Raw genomic sequence first — 19643 nt, 5'->3', positions numbered from 1 at the left:
GCGGTAAAGGATCTCCACAGGCGCTCACCAATCACAGGACCCAGAGGCTGATTGGCACCCCAGCCGCCCAACTAGAGGAAGGCTCTGCGTGCCAGCTCCGCGAATCAGTGAAAGGGGCCGCCGGACTGACACACACAGCGCCAATGAGACCTCAGGGCGTCGTTTTCCTGTAGCCCAGTCAGAAAACCACTTCGCGGACGCTCGTTCCCGCCCACCCGGGACGCGTCCTGCCTTCCCTCTCTCAATGGGGCTGACCAGCCGGCACGCGCGCGGCTCGGGCGGGGGCCAATCATCGCTGCTCTATCAAAGGCCGCCGTGCGCGGAGAGCCAATAGGCGGGGCCGTTTCTGAGGCCTGGCTGAGGCTGAGGTCGCGCCTGCCCTCAGCTCCCGCCCGCGGGAGAGGCCCGGCCCGACCCGCGCTGGGGAAACTCCGAACTGGGCGTTATTCCTGGCGCCCGAGGCGGCGGCCAGGCTATAAACCGCGCTGTTCCCCGGCAGCAGCCGGCGCCGCTGCCGGTTCTCCGCGGCGGGCAGACGAAGGCACGGGCGCTGTCCCGGGGGCAGTGATACACGCCCGCCCCGCCCGCTGTCAGCAGTAGGGCGGGCGGGAAAAGCTCCGCAGGAGGAGGCGCGTTTACCTCCGGTCCTGTGCCTAGCGCTGCCCGAGCCCGCGGGCTCTGCAGACCCATAACGCGAGAGCCCCGTTCCCAGCGCTTCCCCGGCGGGAAGAACCAGCTCGGCCGCGCTGTTCGGCCGCCCCGCCTCGCCCGGGAGCTCCCGCGGTGTCCGGGCCCGCCCGAAAGGGGCGGAGGTCCCGCACCGGCGATGGCGGACGAGGCGCTGTTCCTGCTGCTGCACAGCGAGATGGTGGCGGGGCTGTACCGCGCCGCCGAGCAGGGCGAAGGGGTGAGTGGGGCTGGGGCCGTGCCGGGGCCGCCCGGCAGCCGCCGGGGCTGACGCGGTGGCGGCGCGTTGTGTCTTGCAGGAGAATGGGCGCTGCACCACCAAGCTGGAGAGCATGGGCTTCCGCGTCGGACAGGGGCTCATCGAGAGGTGAGTCCCTCCGGCCCCCGGCATCTTCTGTTTTGGAATCTCATTCTGGTGGGCACCTGTGTTTGAGTGTCACAGGACAGTTTTGGAATATGCATTTGCCTGGTGCTTCCCGTCATGAAAACCGAGTCAGGGTATACGGTTACTTTTAATACTTATAATCACCTTTAGTTTCACTTTGTGTAGACTTTTGCATGTTTCCTAGTTCTGGTACGTTTCATGATCTTCTTCTCTTTCTGATTTACTTCTTAAACGTAATTTTCTGTTTGGCTGCTACTCTGTTTCGTTTCTGCAAAGCGCTCTTGGTCCTTGTAACTTGGCTACCGAGCTCGTTTCCGCCTTGTTTGCTCGGGCCCTTTGGGGACCCGCGGTGCAACTTCAGCGCCCTCGTTCCAGGGTCGTGGGGAGACTCTTGGTCTTCTGAAGTGATGCTTTCATTCAACAAAGTGGTGCTGTTGTGCCAGATAAGGACCCTCAAGGAGGATAAAGGGAGAGAAAACTGAAATAAGCAAGAGAGAGATCTCCCTTTTTGAAAAACAGGAACAAGTTTTACAACTTGTATGTATGAGTGTTTTATCTTCTATGTACACATTTAATTGAAGATAAAACTGATGGAGTGCTTTGCATCTTTGTGTATGTCAATCATCTTTAGTAATCATGGAATTAAAACAATTTATTCTGCTATCATGTTGCAGATATTAAGATAACACTGTGTTGCTCTTAAGTTAAAATACTTGATGAATGCAGAGTGATGCTAGAATGATGCTGTACAGTGGTTGGAAAACTAATTTCTGTAACAGCCTCAAAAATAATGTTGCATAGTACCATTTTTAAAAATTTATTTTTCTATTTAATTAGTGATGTGTGTACCATCATTATTGATACATGTCTCACTTATTTCTTAGGTTTACAAAAGATACTGCCAGGTTCAAGGATGAATTAGATATTATGAAGTTCATTTGCAAAGATTTTTGGACAACTGTATTCAAAAAACAAATAGATAACCTAAGGACTAATCATCAGGTACTAATGCTGTAGAATAAGATTTAACTTACAAAATCAATATGACTTTTGAGTTGCTATTTCATTTTTGTTTTTCTTGGTCTGGAATGAATTACCTGATAAGAAACCCAAAATGCTCTTATTTGTTTTGTTTAAAAAGCAGGGTTTTGTAATATTCATGTAGCTTCAGAATACAATGTAATGATTGCTAGTGATGTCTTTATTGCCACTCCGTTTGAAAAGACTCAGTGCTTTGAATTTCATATGCACTGTTGCAGTTACATAGAGGGCGGTAGTGGTTACAGTTGATTAACATTTAAACAAGAACAATCTTATGTATCTCTAAATGTTAGTAGAAAACTAGTGAAAAAGTGATGTTGCTGTCTTAACATCTATTTAAATAGAATGGCTGCCTTGAAGTAATTTTTTTATTTTGAAGAATATTTACAGGTTTCAGCAGTTGAGACAGCTCACTCTAGTGAACATACTTGTGTAAGAAACAGCTGAAAAAATTCTCAAATTTGCATGTTGGTGACATTGTGCTGTATCCATGTCCTTGCCTATATCAACAGCTACAGTTCTTAAAGCAAGATCAAAATAATTTAAGGAGCCATTTTACTAGAGTAAAAAAGCTTCTTCCTAATGAAGACTTGGTTATCTTTTGACCATTTTCCTTTTGTGTCCAATTAGTAAGAAGATTTGTACAAAGATTGTGCCAAATAGAGTTATTACTTGATAAACAAATCACTGAAAAATAAAACCTACTTTAACAGATAATAATTACCTTAGAAATCTGTTTTTTTTTAATTCAAAGTAAGCTGCAGTATTGAGCTTAAGATCTTAATTGTATATGCAACCTTCATTTAAGTTCAAGGGTTATGAAATTCCAAAGTAGCACAGTCATTAACAAAGAAATTAAAATGACAGGTGTAGATAAAGCTATACTATGTTCAGAATTTATTAAGTAATTTATTTATTATTATATTTACTTATATTTTTATTATACTAATTTATTATTGCTACACAAAATTGTTGTGTAGAAAACACCAGACTTTTAATTCTATTGTTTGCTGGGTGTGTTACCTGTACTGCTGTTAAGGAAGATAATTCCCACTGAATTTGAGAATAGGAATAGTGAATTGCATACCAGATGAAGATTGAGATTTGAATGTAAAAACCAGTATGCATTTGATATATGGCTAAAGACTTTCTGGTATGGAACTACTGTTTCTGAGCACTGGAAGGACTCTTCCAAGAAGAAATGTACATAAACGTTTTTTAGAGATCATATTATTATCTAGGAGTTTTGTTGTAAACTCATAATTAAGTACCTTTTGGTTTGATATTCCTTGCAAGTATATAATACAATTTGAACTTAAATCACATATGCCTTAATCTAAAATTTCATTTTTCAGCCTAAGAATAAAGATAAATGAAGATGATAAACAACATATATTTACAAATCAAATGTATTCACATAAAATGTTGATTCTAAGGTACTGCACATTCAACTAAAAAAAAACAACTTTTTTTTTCTTTTTTAAACAGGGTATTTATGTCCTCCAAGACAATAAATTTCGTCTCTTGACACAAATGTCTGCAGGAAAGCAGTATTTAGAACATGCACCGAAGGTACTCTTCAATTTTATATGCGGGGTCTACCGGTTTGATTTGGATTTCCTTGATCTATTAATAATAACTTTAAATTTTGTAATTGAATGGATATGAACTCTTCAAAAGGGCAGCTAAAGATAAGTTTTCAGAACCTGTGTACTTTTTGGAAATGCACCTTGTTTTGGAACAGTGGATTTGATTTAAGGTGCAAGTAACACTCATGGTTGTTGAGAAACTTGCTGCTGTTATGTTTATAGAGGACTTAGGTTCAGGTGGATGTAAGAAATAGAACATTCAGTTCCATTTTATGGTTTCTTAATTCTTGATCATGTTACTGCTGGCTACTGTCCTTGGGATTTTTTTTTTTAGTGTTTGGTGGGATGTTTCTTCTGTTTTGCAAGATATATTTTAAGTATCTGCCGGCCTTTGTATTCTACAATGTGGCCTGTGCCAATATGCTGTCTTGCACTGTTCCTCCTTAATTGACTTTAATGCCACTTGTTAATTTCAACCAAGTCTTAGGAATATTGTTCTAAGGATATTAAATTCCTAAAGGTTTAATGGAATTAGAAACAAGTAACTCAGAATAGTGCCTCTAACAAGACCCATCTGTGTTGTGAGCTCTGCTCTACCAAATACTGGAGCTTTCGTCCATTAGAGACCTGACAAGGTCTCTCAAGCACCAAACAAAACTTCCATAGCTTTCTATTGTCCAAGCATTAAGTCTTGTGCTTGAGTACTTAGTTTCAATCTTTATCAACAAGCTTCAGCCTTTACCCTTATTTAAAGAGCAACTTTGTACTTAGTATTTAGCTTTTACCTGTGGACTAATCAGAGGAGGCCTATCGAATTTGGGAATAAAGAGCATTGTAACAGCTGAAGTTTCATCAATGCCTGCATGTAAGTAGTTCTTGGAATATTCAATTATTAGTTCACTTTATAACTTTCCTGGCTGATTTCATCACTGTATAAGCATTTATCAGGGTGGAATTAGTTTGAAGCTGCTGGGCTATAGAAATCCATATGGCTTTCCACTAAATGCTTTGGTACTTAGAAAATACTGACAGAGGATAAACCTCCATCATGTTGAGTGGAAAGCAAAACTAAAAAGTTGTATTTGCATTTGAAAGGATCAAATGCATAAGGATGTATGTCCGGAAAGCTATTTGAATAAGTGAAGATCTTTCTCTACAGGAGCCATTAAGAAAGTCAGTAAGTCAAGTCCATTGTAACTACTGCTCGATTAAAAATTTTCCACAGACTTTGCACAAATTCTAAATTTGGCTGACCTAACTTCTGTGATGTGGGAATGGATCAACTTACAGGGAAGAAGAAAAGAAAGAAAAAGGTCTTCAGCTGGAGTTAAAATGTAAATGCTAAATTTAAATAATGGCACAATTGCTTACAATTGAACTGTAAGATTGGGATGTTCCTTACTATTTCTTTAAAAAAATTAATACAAGAAAATAGTTACTTGGAGAAATAACTCTAATGGTAATAACGTGATCTGACTTTGCTTTTTTTGCAGGTAAATTTCAGGTGATGATACAGAAGATGTAGAGCACATTCAAATCTGGGTATCTACCTTAAAAATCCTTTGTGTATGGATTCAGTATCTTGGCTCAGTCTTGTATATAACTTGTAAATTATAGCAGTATGCAGCACAATTCCAAAATATGTAATAAATATTCAATGAAATAACTTAACACTATCCTTGTGTCTTGGTATGAAATTTATTGTATTCCAAGGTATTAACATCCATATGGTAAAAACTGTGTACTCAGAAGTTTTCAGCAAAATATTTCAATTACCAAGAGAGCACATCTGGAAGACCAGAGGCACAGTTTGAGAACAGAGTAAAAGCCTGACCAAGATGAAATTGGAATAAGAAACTAACGTGTGTTGTGTCACCTAATGTGAACGCCCAACTGCTGTTTTTCCCTGTTCACTCTGAACTGAGAGGCAGCAGAGATTGCCTTTGTATTTCTCTTATGGAGCCATTAGCACGTGTAGGAATGGGGCATGTGGCATGTAGGAATGTAGGTATGATGCAGTAGAAACAAGTACTTCTCCATAGTTAAACAGTTTCTCCTACCTCCTTAAAATTAGCACCTTTTTTTTGTGTCGGAATGATTTTACACCTAAGGTTATCTGTACTGGCCAAGAAGGAAATTTGTTCTAGCTTGTTGTACATAAACTTGATATTAATGTACTTGCTTTTAATTGCTAACTATGGATCACTTCTGTAATGTGTGTGCAGGAAGATGATTAGGCCTGAAAGAAGCTACAAAGACACCAAGACTCTTGAGGACACTGGCGTTTGCTAGATACTTGTTACAAGATTTGCATAACAATACATATCTTGCCATAGGTAAGCATGAAAATATCTTGTTAAAACTTCTAATGAATTTTGCTGTAAGACTTTTCTGTTGGCAGGTTCAGGCCTTATACTTACTTTCAAATGCATCACAATAGAAACAGTGTTTATTTAGAAGCATGAGAATGCCTTGTGATAGTGATTCAGTTTCTGGTTTTGAGACCAGTAAATAACAGGCTAATTAGAAGAGCTTACATATTAAAATGACACCTTTGATACAGAACTACCTTCTGTGTTGGTAGAAGTGTATGTTGTACAGTTGTATGGTGGGCAAGAACAGTGGAAACTGTTTTTTCATAAGTTCTAGGAAAGGTCTGAAGCTTATAATGGATCAAGCCTTTTCTAGAAAGCTGGCAAGCTACAGACTATAAATATGATAACCAGGGGTTTAATATACTTGAGCTTAAGATGTGACCAAGTTCTGATATTTTCAGGTACTGTGAATGATAGTTCAGATTAGCTGTAGCTGAATAACTTAACAGTTCTTGGAAACAAAGAGAGCAGAAATTGAACCAGCAGAATGCTGTCCCACTTTTTATAGAACTAGCAGAGGTGAAAGTAATTACGGTAGTATGGTACTCTAGGGATTTGCAGTTTGATTGAAAACACTAGGTTCTTATACTGGTAGTTTAGAGGAAGGTGGTGGTGGTTGTTCACCTTTATAACTCAGATTTGTTTGGAGATGTAGGAGTGGAGAGTTAGCTAACTCATACTCTTGCATTACCAAGGTTATTCAGTTGCCAACTCATTCTGCTTTCATTTCTGCTGAAAATGTTACTATAATGAGACTAGAAATAATTTGTGCTATGTGCCTAATAGATGGACATTTCAATGTCATCATGTTTAGGCATCTGCAGTGGGGATCATTGTGGCATCATCATGGACAGAATCTGCTACTTGCATCTCCAGAATCTCTTACTTGCATCTCCAGAAATAACACTGGTAGTTATTGCAATTAATTTTGATTTTTCAATGACAGTTAAGACTACCATTCCAGATGCAAAAATGCCAATCATTCAAAGCCATTTTAACGATGTATCAATAACTGGTTATGGCTAATGATTATTTTCAATAGTGAGGGGAGGGACTTAATTTCCACAATACACAGAAAGCATATGTCATTTAATACTCTATATTGATTGGCTGCTATGAGTTGAATTCATAGTTCCTTTAAAATGGATTTTTAATTGCTGAAGACAATTATAATCAGAGGGAGTTATGTATGTACCAAACAGATGCTGATCCTCTTGGCAAAGCACTCCACGTTAAATATATATGTAAATAAGTGAGCTAATGTATTTGTCAAGATAACCATACAGAAAATAAATTCTGTTAATAAATGCTTCTATTAAAAGCATTGAATACAGATGTGTAATTTTCACTGGTTTCTTCAACTGTTTACTAAAAACAGTATTACTACTCATGAAGTAGTAATATTTACATTTTACTAGAATATTTGTTTCAGTAACCTACTGGATACAGTTGAACTGCTTAGCAGTGCTTAAGCTCAGGCACCAAAACTTGAAAAGTACCTTAAACTCTAGCTGTGTAAATTTCTGTAGTAAGGCTGCTGTTAAATAGTATAGACTGAGAAAAACCACAGTGTTTACGAACACTCTATAAAATCCTTTAATTTTATTAAAAAAAGTCCTCAATAGGTCTGTTAGAAAAAGAACAATCATTTGTAAGGTAACCTCAGACTTTACCTAATAGCAGTGTTCACAGGATTACTCAAATGGTAGAAACTTCTAACCAAGAATGTAGTTTACAAAGACAGGAGCTTGAGAGATGATGCCAGACAGTTCATTTACCATTTTATGATGATGGTGATGATGGTATCGGAGATGTTGACAATTTCATGCTAAAGTTCAGCTTAAGGTACTCATAGCTGTCCCAAATGCATTAGGGTGAGGGTATTCTGAAGGGATTGTATGGTACTTCGGGTCTGAACAGTGCAGTGTCTTGCTGTTAACTCTGATAATGCTGTTTGTACTGTGGCAATGCAAAATACTGGATATTCTCAAAATGGCCTAGGAAGGCTCATCAGCCAGGTCACGTTGATCGAAGTACCTAGTGGAATAAAGTGAAATATGGTAAAACACCTCTAATGCAATGTACTCCATACTTTGAGTTCTTATATCCCTTGCTTTCTAGCTCTTCTTTTAGTGTTTCTATCATAATTACAGCTCTGTGGTTCAGGCGGCTCATCTGAGGAAAGGAATAAGCTTACTTTATTCTTAGGTTTATCTTAAGTCCTTTTAGCTAAGTATAATATTTGCTATATTGGCCCAGGGTACTTAATTTTTAAAAGAATATAGGTTAGGACAAGTAATCACACATTTATGCTGGACATATGTTACTGTTTTAGGTGTATTTATGCTGGACATACATTACTGTTTTAGGTGTATAAGTAGCATTACCTGCTAACTAAGCATATTATCAAGTTCAGAGCTGATATTTGTTCTTCATTCTTGTTCTCCTGAAAAAGAGGTAAATATTAGAATAGTTCTTTTGTTATCTGTGTCAAATAGAAAAGCTGTTACATGCCATGTTTTGTAGTCTTTCCTTCATTCTCAAGCAAACTTAGGACATGAAAAGTTAATTACTAAGACTTCAAGAATTGAAAAATAATCCTCTTAATCTGCTAAATTCACCAAGTCCTTTGCAGAATGTTATATTAAATCTTACCTCCATTACCCTGACTTCTGAACATCGTCTTGCCAGCTGTCGAATAAGGGAGTGAGCTTCAGGTAGCAAAGGTTTTTCTAGGCATGCCAACAGCGCATAAAGCCATCTACCCTGTGAGGATTCAAATAACAAAGCTTTAATTATAAGCATTTCCTTGAAGATTCAAGCTGTTATTGTTATACAGAGTAGGACTGGAGTGTAAGTCTCAAAACAAAATTGCATTTAAGTGCTACAGGCTGTAATTGAATTTTGAAAGCCAAATTAGACACTACACGGTAGAGAGTTTTGTGCCTCTAGATAAGATTGTGAGGAGTACTCCTGGATTTCCTGGTATTTTTTGAATGCTGGCCAAAATACAAATTAATACAGCTTACAGTATTACTATCTGAGGGAAGAATTATTTTAGTAATATCTAAAGAATATTACTTGGCTATTACTTTTTAACTTCACAATCTGCAGAAAAACATTCCTGAAGAGTGAATCTATTAAGTCAGATCTTTGTGGAATTAGTGGTTAGATCTGCTTGAAGATTTCTACCACTGTGAAAACATGTCCTTTGCATTTTACTTCATAGAATTCTACTGCATTCTTACAAACATAATTTCTGCTACCAGTCTAACTTTTTCATTTAATTACAGTGTCTAGTGGCTTTCATTGTAGAACTAAACTAGAAGTCAATGTGCACATTCTCTGCAACACATTGCTTAAAAAGAAACAAGTGCTACAGAAAAGGACAGAACATGAAATGCTTTTTAGTGACTCAAAAATAGTGAAACTGCGTTTAGTATCATGTAAGTAATTTTTCATGACTCTCTTGCTTTGTGGTACTGAAGGAGATGAGATGCATTCACCAAGGTGTTCTGTAGATACGGTGCCATTACACAGCTGATCAGTCTAGGTGTGGCCAAAGTCTGTGCCAATGTACCTCGTCCATCAGGATTTCTTAGGTTTGGTTTATCACCACACTAATGCAGCTGCACATGGAAAGATTAAACGCGTTTTTGCCAGCACACTGTCATGCACCTCCAAACTAAAATGGAGGTGTTGGTAAATACAGTGTGCGGCACCCTGGCAGCTTAAACTGCTCAGAACCAAAGCTGCTGCTCTCTGACCCTCTGCTCTCCCCAACATTGATAATCATCAAGCCTTATGGCTTAAGTTAGTTTGGGGAGTGATAAAAAGGGGAGGGGTTTTGGTAAGACTTCTTAGGTCTGTATCTGTTATGTTTTGTAATCAGCCTTCCAGCAAGTTCTGTGAATACTTATTTTAATATCTAACCAAGAAAGCTTTGAAAGTAACAATAGACACATCCATCTAAAGAACTCTTTAGAAATCAAAATAATTTAATAGAAAACTATAAACAATTTATGCTTCGTTTAACGCATTCATGTGCAAGTAGTTAAATTAAAAATTACCAGTTCTGGAGTAAATTTTTTCTCTCCAAACCAGCTTATCAGGTATTCTAAGACACTGGTTACTGTTGCCTTCAAAAGAGGAACAGAAAGAGACAATACTTGAAATGTTTAGTTTTGTTGTCCTTCTATCTGAAGGATTTTATTATAAAATATTTCTACTCCACTGTGATACTACATGGTATTTATTCCATGTTGAAGTTACATATAAGGGTAAAGTAAGTGTGTTAAGCACCACTTCCCGGAAAGAACTTTATATAAAATGAAGTAATTTTCAGTGTTAACAAAAAGTTATGGATAAATAGCTACAGATTAGGAAAGAGGCATCACACTGACTGGTTGTTTCTGCATAAAGATGACTAGTGGGAAATGTAGTAAAGGAATGATAAATGTGATTCTTCTTGTCTTGCAACGTATGTGAAAGTTCACAATCAAGTTGAAGGGCTGCACTTAAAACACCAAATGAGAAATCTTAAAACATTGTCAAGCACCTATTGGGGCATTCAGCAAAAATTCAAACACTAAATGTTCTATAGAGAAATTACAACAACAAAATACTCTTAGAACTAGTAACGAAAAATATTCCCTAGTAAAGTTATTTGTAGCTGAAGGTGAGATAATGATTATGTGTCTTCCTTCGAAATGTACAATGAATAGAAGTTGTAATAAACAATTGCCTACTCTAGACACAGAAAAATAGATAAGACTGCTGCAACAGTCAGAATCACATAGTAACATTGCCTACATCATTATTTCTCATATTTTACTAGGTAGGCTTACCTGATTCATCCTGCTTACAATACTTAGCAAAGGGGGAAAGCCCACCTGAAAAACATGAAGTTGGAAAATGCAAACATTATCATAAACATTGTTGTTCTAATTTGAAATGTACTAAGATTTTAAGGTGATTTTCAGACACTTCTAGTGATTGGAAAGTCTGTTCAGAGCTTTGAAATCTGTTAAAAAAATCTTCAAGCAAGTTGAAGATAAGGTCTAGTCAAATTTGGTAAGAGAACCTTGCTTTTACTGTTTTTTTGTTAAAGTTTTATTTTTTCAAAATGATGCAGTGAAGGGCATGTTTGTAGGATAACATGTATGAGGAGGGTCATCACATATCACTATGCAACAAACACTAAAGAAGACTATACAGACTTTCCATTCAGTTCAGCAAGCAACAAAGTAGTGCACTTAAGCTGACAACAGATGAAGGAACTCTTCAGCTTTTTCACTGAAGAGATAAACTCGTTCTCTGCTTCACAGTTTCTGCTTAAAAGGAATGAAAAATGGGACTTTCTGCACTTACCAGAGAGCCTATTTTCTATTTAGCACAAGTGGTAGTAAACAGTAGGATTTTTTCTGGCAGTTAGTCTACAAAATAACAGCTGAAAACTACATATAAGTCCTATACTTACTTTCATGTAATCAATTCCTATATTTTCATTATTGGGTAGTGCATCTATTTCTGAGTATATTCTTTCACCCAGGCAGAACTTCTTCCAGCCTTCTTCATCCTCTGATTTTGGCTGAAGTAAATAAAAATAAATGAAAACTGTGTAATACTGCTATCTTGAAGACACTGGAGAAAAGACTTGATAATATTCCTAAACTGTTGCATGAAACCATAAAAGCAAGATTAACCATGGATTTAATGAGTGGGAAAACAAACCACATGGCACTGTTATGAATTCTACTCACCATAATAACATTGCTGTCCAAATGTTGTGATCGCCAGTGATTTCTGTGCTTGTTCAGGCTCTGAGTAATTAAAACAAAGCCAAATCACAGCTTAACTCTGCAGTTATTTTATCCTAGCAATAAGTGCTCTTCATTACTCTTAAAATGTACGAAAAGGTATGTTTTATGACTTTCTATATATCAATAGATTTATAGGCAGCACAACTGGCCAAATATTTCTCATGCCTCTTAGCAGAAATGTAATTAAGGTGCTCATACTGTGTTTTTGGAAGTAATGTTAAAGCTGAAGGAATTTTGAAGTCTACTGCATAAAGTTTAGCCGAGGTAATAAGCTTTAATAGTCTTCTAGACTTCTCTTGGTATAACAAACTTAAGAAAAAATCCACTGATTTAATCCAAAGCCACACATAAAGCCAATATCCTATTTCCAATAGTGGTCTGTATCTGCATCAAAGGTCTACAGAACAGTTTGAAAGAAGGCAAGTGTGCTTCCTTAGCACATTTCTTCTAGCTGATGGGGATGCCACGTAAGACAAATTGGCCTGCTTGACAGTTTTCCTGTAGGGAGATGTAAACATTCTGTAACAGAAGAAATTTGTCTCCCAATCTAATTGTTATTGTAGCCATACAAAAGAACAGATAAAAATGCTGTAAGTAACAGCAGCTGAGGCAGTGTTTGAACAAGTGATTTCCAATGCTCTTTTTAGGTTTTAAAGACTTTTTAGGATAGTCTCACACTTCACAGTGTTAATTCTGGCACAGATGAGAAGACTATTGATTTGTGCATTAAAGAAATACCTATACAGTGAATATTCTTTTAGATGTCAGTTTCCTTAGTTCCCCTAAAACCTTAGATTATGACTAATATACAGGATGCAATGTGATCCCTCATAGAAACAGGGGGGAGCTCAGTTAATGTTTAAATGCATCTCCACCTTCACTGATTTTCCTCCCTGAGAAAAACATGGTACATGAGCTCATGCAGAGTTCAGTGCTACAGCAGCTTCGGCACAGCTGGTCATACCTCAGTACTTGAGGTATTCCTGCACTGCAGCATCAATGCACTGTATGCTGTCCACCGTACTGGGGTAACAAATGATCTCTCCCTACATCTTTATTATGTTTTCCATTTCACCCTGTTTGAACTGTACATAGAGAATAATGGAATCAGAGAGAGGTTTGGGTTGGAAGGGATGTTCAAAGGCCATGTAGTCCAAGCTCTCTGCCATAGGCAGGGACATCTTCAACTAGATCATACTCAGAGCCCCATCCAACCTGACCTTTACTGTTTCCAGGGATGAGGCATCTACCACCTCTCTGGGCAACCTCTGCCAGTGTTTTACCACCCTCATTGTGAAAAAATTCTTCCTTATATCCAATCTAAATTGACCTTCCTTTAGTTTAGAACTGTAGCTTAGCTGAACTTAGAACCTTTACCCTTTGAGAGTGCTTAATTTTCTAGTTTTGTTCTGTTATTTAAGAGGAGGGTGCAAACATGTTAGGAAAGATGTAAGTCTGTGCTAAGACTACAACCTTACAAATACATTTTACCAAATAAATATTTCTCCTCATAATGGGTGCCACACATCTGTTGGGTGTCAACAGATTCCTTAATGGACAGTGTGTTCTACTTTATGAATGTCCTGGTGGGTTAGAATCCACTTGTTTTTTTCAGTTGAATTCTGCAGAACATTTCTACTAGCACTAGGTTTTAATATAACTGATCACATCATAGAGGTTTTTGTTCCTCCTCAACTACTCCATATCACTTAATCTAAATATTGACATATTTTTGCTGAAGTTGAAGAATTTTTTAAATGTGCCTCTCTCAAGAGTTTTATCAGGGGTTTAAAAGCCATACAGCATATACTCGGTTATTTTTCAAGAACTTAAAACATTTGCCTACAAACATCTATTTTACCACAAAGTCATAATATTTCTATACTAGATGTAAAGTTGTCCCCCAGAAAGCACAGATATTCTATCTAGACTGTGCAAGACCCCTCACATACACTACTTTGTACCTGACGTACAGCTGAGAAATTGGCCACCTGCTGCTGCTGCCACCTGAGTGTTGGAGAGTATCCTTCAGGAGCAGGCTGACATCCGGAAATCTGAGAAAACACCGGCAATAATTATAAGGTAAAGAGAGCTTTATAAGAAGAATCCTTAAGAACAAGAGAATCAGTGGATCTTTACTGTTAGGTAAACAATATCCTTTAAATCTTCACCTAAGGTAACTTCATGACCACATCCAAGACTGACTTAAGAGTTGGTTTAGACAAAATTTCTTCTGTCTGACTCTTCTTCATATTTACGCAGAAAGCAGAACTAAGTGTTCAAAATATATTGTCAATATTTAAGGTCTTTCTTTTAGCAATTGTTCTGCCTTAATCTCCCTGTTTATAAAAATCAGGGTGCTGTTTCCTTACCTTGGACAGATGCTATCAATCTTAGGCATTCTACTTGTCAAGATAATAAGTTCAGAAGACAGAAGACCACAAAAACATCTAGGAAATTAACTCTTACAATTAAGTAGATATAACCTTTTTAAAGATTAGCATGAAACAGCTATTAAAAAAATTAAAATCTTTCTACAAGTGTTTAAGAATTCCACTACAGACAGATGAAGACAATGGTCACAGAAGTTACACGGTCATGTCAGCACCAGAAACTTCCCTTGAGCAATCTAGTAGTGAAATTTCAGATTACACAGAGAACAGCAAACTTGGTCTCTTGAACTATTTGAAAGCAGATTAAAAACCAAGCTGGCAGGCCAATGTAACAACAGAAATATCTGCTTGGGCAGTAAGGAAAAATTCCAATAAAATATTATTACCAATAAGGAAAAAATGATGGTATAATTTTGTCTGACTTTAGTAAAGCTCAGCTGCACTTACTAGCCTTACCTTAGATATAAATTTAAACCTTAAAATAAGTATGGAGAGATCATTCTTCTAAAATTTATGCAGGTTAATTTAATTTTATGATTACATACTTGTAAAATTTAATGCAACATTTGATTTCCTCAGACAGTAAAATAGTCTGCTGTGTATCGTATAGTATGGACATCATCAATTTAATCAGTTATAAAGACTGCTGTTAACCAGTAGTTGCACAGATGTTTTTTCAAATCCAGACATTTAATTCTATAAATGCTTTTAAAATCCAGCAGTGCTATTTAGTTACGCTGACTTCCCAAAATTAGTATAAACATCATATTAACATTGTTGCCCTTTATTTTATCCCCTTTCAAAATGTGTAAAAGCTCTCAAACTTACTGAAATGTTTACTGTCTGCTTCTTTTTCAATTTTCTGGGGTCTATTTTTGCCACGACCACATCGGGACATCGTGCTGCTTCAATCCTACAAAATAAAATCAAGTGGCTGCATTTTTTCCATTCTGTAACAGGTGGATATACGCCGGATGTCTCTGAAATACTCCTAGAGTCATGGAAAGTATGAGTTGGAAGGGACCCATCAGGATCATCGAGTCCAACTCCTGGCCCTGCGCAGGGCACCTCAACAATCACACCATGTGCTTGAGAGCATTGTCCAAACGCTTCTTGAACTCTGTCAGGCTTGGTGCTGTGACCACTTCCCTGGGGACCCTGTTCCAGTGCCCAACCACCCTCTGGGTGAAGAATCTTTTCCTGATATCCAACAGAAACCTCTCCTGACTCAGCTTCATGCCGTTTCCTCGGGTCCTGTCACTGGTCACTAGAGCGAGGAGACAGGTACCTGCCCCTCCTGCAGGTGTGTAAGACACGGATCTGCCGGCGAAAGGGCAGCACCGCTCGGCCGCCCTGACGCGCCGCGACGCGCAGCTCGGCCCGGGCAGCGCTGGGGCCGCGCCGCTCTAGCGGAGAGGTGACGGGCTCGCCCCGAACCATCCGCCCCGCCACTCACTGGACGCGCTTCAGATACTCTTGAGGTGTCCTGGGAGGCACCGTGGGGTCGAAGTCCTCGGCCAGGTCCCAGTCCCCCACGGGCAGCAGCCGCGGCATCAGCTCCTCCACGCCCGGCTCCATGGCCGGTCGGCGCTGCTCTCGCGAGAGCGGCGGAGCGGGAGGGGCGGAGCCGCTCCGGTACCGGGAGCGCGGCTGGGGGGCGATGGTGCCCGTGGGGGGTGATGGGGCCCTCGCGGAGCCCTCAGGGCGCCCCGGTGAGGGAGGCCTGGCGATCCGCTTTGATGTGTCGCGACCTGCTCTGGCCGTTTCGGCTGCCCTGAAAACCCCGTGAGGGGAGTTTGGCGCAAGAGCAGAGCAGAAAGGGGTTGTGCCAATTTACTGCCCATCAAACCAGGCCAGTTGTTGGAAAATGTGGAATGTGTAAAATTTTTACACAGAAGAAGAAGGGAGATTGAATCCGTGAAACAGAGAGCAGCTAACAAGCTCTAAGCGATGCCCAGGTGTTAGAAAGACAAACTACCTGTTGGTAGAATTGCCTTATTAAGGTTTAGGGCTGGACATGCTTCAAAGATCTCAGACCTAGGGGGAGGTTAACAGAGGCTGGGAAGAAGGATGTACCACTGATAGCGGACACAAAGAATGCAGAATTTGTGGGCCACAAGGACATTTGATAGAACTCCCAAGATAAGGAAGAAACTAATAAAGCCAGCTCAGCCACTGTGCTGATCCAGCTCCAACTGGGTTAAAGGTAATTCTGGCAGGGGCGGATCGTGACCACCACGATCCTCTGACCCAAGAGAAGAGAAAGACTGAGCATGCAGACTAATTATTATGAGCAGTGAATCATTAACATATAAAATGCTAATTAATAAGAGTTCTAGGTACCTTGTAGCAAATGAATATTAATGCCTATGCTTAAATGTATAAATAGTGAAAAGTTTTGGTAGATATGTTGCTGGCTTTGTAAATTTGCCACCTAGCAAATTCTTCTCTCAGCGCAGAACTGTAAATAAATACCTCAGCTCTGTGTGTGGATTGGCCTCTCACACACCTGGTGAAAGGACCTATTTTGGGACAACGCTATTTTTGATGAATATATGTAAACCTTTAATAATCACTTTCATAAGGCCCTATGCCATTCTAATACACTATAGTTTTTACAAGTGACTCTTTAGTAAAAACTTACCCATTAGTATTCTCTATTTTACCTGTGAACATCCAGTAATAATAATACTTGTCCCTTCTTTGAAATACTTAGAGATCTGTGGTTGAAATCAGTTACATAAAATTAATTGCTATAAATTTACACAGAGTTCTCATTGTGGAAGGGTCAGTGCGTGTTTATCTAAAGACTATTATGTGGGAGCACCCCCATGCCAGAAAGCAAGGTAGCACATAATGGTATTGCTCCTCAGCTAAGATAAAAAGCAGAAGGATGATGCTGTAATAATTTACATTGTGTATTATGAAATTCCTGTTACACAAAATGTCAATCTATATATGATCTTTCCTATTAGTTCTGCATGTGAAGTCATTTTGGTGCTACACACAGTCCATCTAGTAGATCAGAGTAGTTCTAGATATTTGTGACAGGAGTTCAAAAAAAAGGAATGTCCTTTTTTTTTTTTCCCCTGCAAGGCTGTGTTTTAACTGTTCTAATCAAACACCTACCTTAACTCCTCCTCTCCCAGGGCTTTTGTTTGTTTTAAGGTGTTTCCAAAACCACCTACGTGTACCAGGGAGTTTTAATTCTCAAACCCGGATCTAAGGTCCTAGTTGAGTGTGCAACAGTTGCAGTTAGCACTAGAAATAAAACTTGCTTAGGTAAAACTACAGTGATAATGCTGGGGAGGCTGACTGATGATCAAGACAAAAGCTTTGGTGAGTCCAGCTATAAAAAGTTCATTTCTAATACTTTGTAATATTCAGAACTTATTTTTCCTATTTCTTGTAAAGTCAAGAACTATGAACAGAAAGAGAATCCACAGATATAAATATTCTTTAAATATACTTTCTGTCTTTAGATTACTTTTTCTGGAATTTTCCATTGGTACTTTTTAAACAAAGTAACAGGTTTTTAATTATTACAGGTAGTCTTCCACAGGTAATAAAACTGTTCCTAACAAGTTTTACCAACAATGCTGATGCAATGGCAAGCAAATATGACTCGGTGGAGAAAGAGGAAAAGGAAACTGGAAATGTATATTCTTTCTCCTCAACTGCATAGGTATTATAGAAGAGTACTTTTCCAAAGAAAGGGTAAGCTGCATTAGTGGATATGCACTGCTGGCTAAAAAAAATTAAGCATCTAACACATAAACTAAAAATTCTGAATTAAGAAAAATTAAATGCTTTCAATCTACCTTCTAATACTGGGAGCTAATAAAATATTTTCTTATAGTGAGTATGTAACTATTTTCTGTTATATTTTTTTCTTTCTCCTTGATTTTCTCTGTGGTTTGCACCATCATAACAGCTGCAAGACTTTTCTTGAAATTTAGAGCATTGGATTGAGTTATTATGTAATGAAATTTAATTGTACTGATGATTGGTTAAAAATACTGTATATCTTTTATTTGTAGTGAATTTTCAGAGTAGTATACTCTCTTATTTTCCCTTTTTCTCCTTTACGTGTCTTAAAGTATCAGTTGCCTCTTTTTTCTCTTGTGGTTTAGTGTTCATCCTGCAGTTTTGATTTTGGGACTTGCCTCTTTTTAATGTAACTTTCTGAAAATGTTTCACACAGTACTTGAGTACTTTGAAATTATAACACTGAATTGTTTTCTGTGCATCTGCTTGAAGTTCACTCTGTTGTGGGTTTTTGGGTTTGGATTTTTTTTTTTTTTTGGTGTTCAGACTGAGGCTACGTGTCCTTGGCAAGCTCCTGCTTAATATTCCCCCAACTGGCAGTGAGATTTGGGGATGAGAATATTTAAAATCCCTTCCTTAAAGTTCTGCTTTTGTTCACATGCTCATGCTTTTAGACTGAAGAGGACTGGCAAACTATACTGGAGATAATAACAACACAGAAATTCTATCATAATGACATTTGACATGTAAGAAAAGACGATAAGGATGTTTTAGTCATTTATATTTGTTTGGAGGTCCTAGCATGGTTTTCCGAGTAGCAATAAAGCAGGACAGGGTAGTCAGTCAGCAGAATGTTTTTCAGTCCTCCCCCATGTCCGGATCGGTTGCAATGAGATATCTCAGGAAAGACAGAAGTTACCGTTCTAGCCTTTTGCGGCAGGCTCGTTAAAAATGATTCCTGAAACCGAAGCATCACTATAACTTGGGTTTGGGGGATAAAAAGATAACCACACTAACAAAAAACCCAAACAAACCCCTACAGTTGTGTTTATGTGAAAGTTATTGTGCAGATAGTAAATAAACACGTATTTATAAATATTTCTAGATATGAGGTATTGTTTTAGGCTAAAAACCAGCAGGAATATAATTTCAGTATATTTTTTCCCCAGGAACTCCGAAGAAACATGTAAACAATCTTCCAGATTAAAAAGTTGCCATAAGTACACCTAGTGGAAGGTGGGCAACGAGCAGGGTGAACTCAAGGATTCCCGGAAACCCGGCTGGCTCAGTCCCGAGGAATTCTCTGACGGACAGAGTAGCTGCGGACAGAGCAGCGCATCCAGCACCTGCGAGCACAGGTGCAGCCCCAGCGCTGCCGGAGGGTAGAGGAAGCGAAACTTGCCTCCGATAGCCGGGACGCCTCCTTTCCTGAGCGGGTTCCGGATGCAGACGGAGGCCGGCGGGGCCGCGGCGCGGTGTCCCGGGGGCGGGGAGCGGCGGCGCTGAGCCCGCCCCGCGCTCTGCCCCTTGACGTGGCGCGGACTCTCCCATCAGCCATGTTGATGCGTCGGCAGCGCCGGGGC

At 39.2% G+C, this 19643-nt stretch overlaps 2 protein-coding genes across 6 annotated transcripts; one reads left to right on the top strand and one right to left on the bottom strand.

The window, feature by feature from the left end:
- Window positions 1-234: 234 nt before the first annotated feature.
- TRAPPC6B (trafficking protein particle complex 6B) lies at window positions 235-5378 on the top strand. 2 transcript variants are annotated; one of them, XM_032692007.1, is made up of 7 exons: window positions 235-907; window positions 987-1054; window positions 1957-2074; window positions 3602-3685; window positions 4474-4567; window positions 5196-5237; window positions 5275-5378. In XM_032692007.1, exons 1-6 carry the CDS (start codon window positions 827-829, stop codon window positions 5225-5227), a joined length of 477 nt encoding a protein of 158 aa, XP_032547898.1. In that variant the 5' UTR covers window positions 235-826; the 3' UTR covers window positions 5228-5237; window positions 5275-5378. The 2 variants fall into 2 exon arrangements, with proteins under 2 accessions (XP_032547898.1, XP_032547897.1); XM_032692006.1 differs by having other exon boundaries at window positions 238-907; window positions 5196-5378.
- Window positions 5379-7649: 2271 nt separating this feature from the next.
- GEMIN2 (gem nuclear organelle associated protein 2) lies at window positions 7650-15925 on the bottom strand. Of its 4 annotated transcripts, none has more exons than XM_032692002.1 (10): window positions 15749-15925; window positions 15121-15205; window positions 13864-13953; window positions 11840-11899; window positions 11557-11667; window positions 10925-10969; window positions 10148-10216; window positions 8733-8843; window positions 8465-8523; window positions 7650-8114 (listed from the first exon to the last, which is right to left on the bottom strand). In XM_032692002.1, the coding sequence occupies exons 1-10, from the start codon at window positions 15868-15870 to the stop codon at window positions 8075-8077; spliced, it is 792 nt and encodes a 263-aa protein (XP_032547893.1). In that variant the 5' UTR covers window positions 15871-15925; the 3' UTR covers window positions 7650-8074. The 4 variants fall into 4 exon arrangements, with proteins under 4 accessions (XP_032547893.1, XP_032547894.1, XP_032547896.1 ...); XM_032692003.1 differs by having other exon boundaries at window positions 13864-13964; window positions 15749-15907; XM_032692005.1 differs by having other exon boundaries at window positions 13873-13964; window positions 15749-15907.
- Between the last annotated feature and the right edge of the window lie 3718 nt (window positions 15926-19643).

This window comes from Chiroxiphia lanceolata, chromosome 6 (genome assembly GCF_009829145.1).
Source record: "Chiroxiphia lanceolata isolate bChiLan1 chromosome 6, bChiLan1.pri, whole genome shotgun sequence".
In the NCBI taxonomy this organism is placed as follows: domain Eukaryota; kingdom Metazoa; phylum Chordata; class Aves; order Passeriformes; family Pipridae; genus Chiroxiphia; species Chiroxiphia lanceolata.
Note: the sequence above shows the minus strand (reverse complement) of the source record. Positions and strands in the feature narration are given on the sequence as shown.

Bases quoted from the DNA above. Each gene is read 5' to 3' on its own strand.
- GEMIN2 (XM_032692002.1), bottom strand. From the start codon at position 15,870: ATGGAGCCGGGCGTGGAGGAGCTGATGCCGCGGCTGCTGCCCGTGGGG. The intron at 8,844-10,147 runs GTAATTTTTAAT...GAATCCTCACAG, and splicing joins AAAAATTTACTCCAGAACTG to GGTAGATGGCTTTATGCGCT. The intron at 8,115-8,464 runs GTAATGCTACTT...TTATTCCACTAG, and splicing joins ATAATATGCTTAGTTAGCAG to GTACTTCGATCAACGTGACC.
- TRAPPC6B (XM_032692007.1), top strand. From the start codon at position 827: ATGGCGGACGAGGCGCTGTTCCTGCTGCTGCACAGCGAGATGGTGGCG. The intron at 3,686-4,473 runs GTACTCTTCAAT...CTTTGTACTTAG, and splicing joins ATTTAGAACATGCACCGAAG to TATTTAGCTTTTACCTGTGG. The intron at 4,568-5,195 runs GTAAGTAGTTCT...CTTTTTTTGCAG, and splicing joins AGTTTCATCAATGCCTGCAT to GTAAATTTCAGGTGATGATA.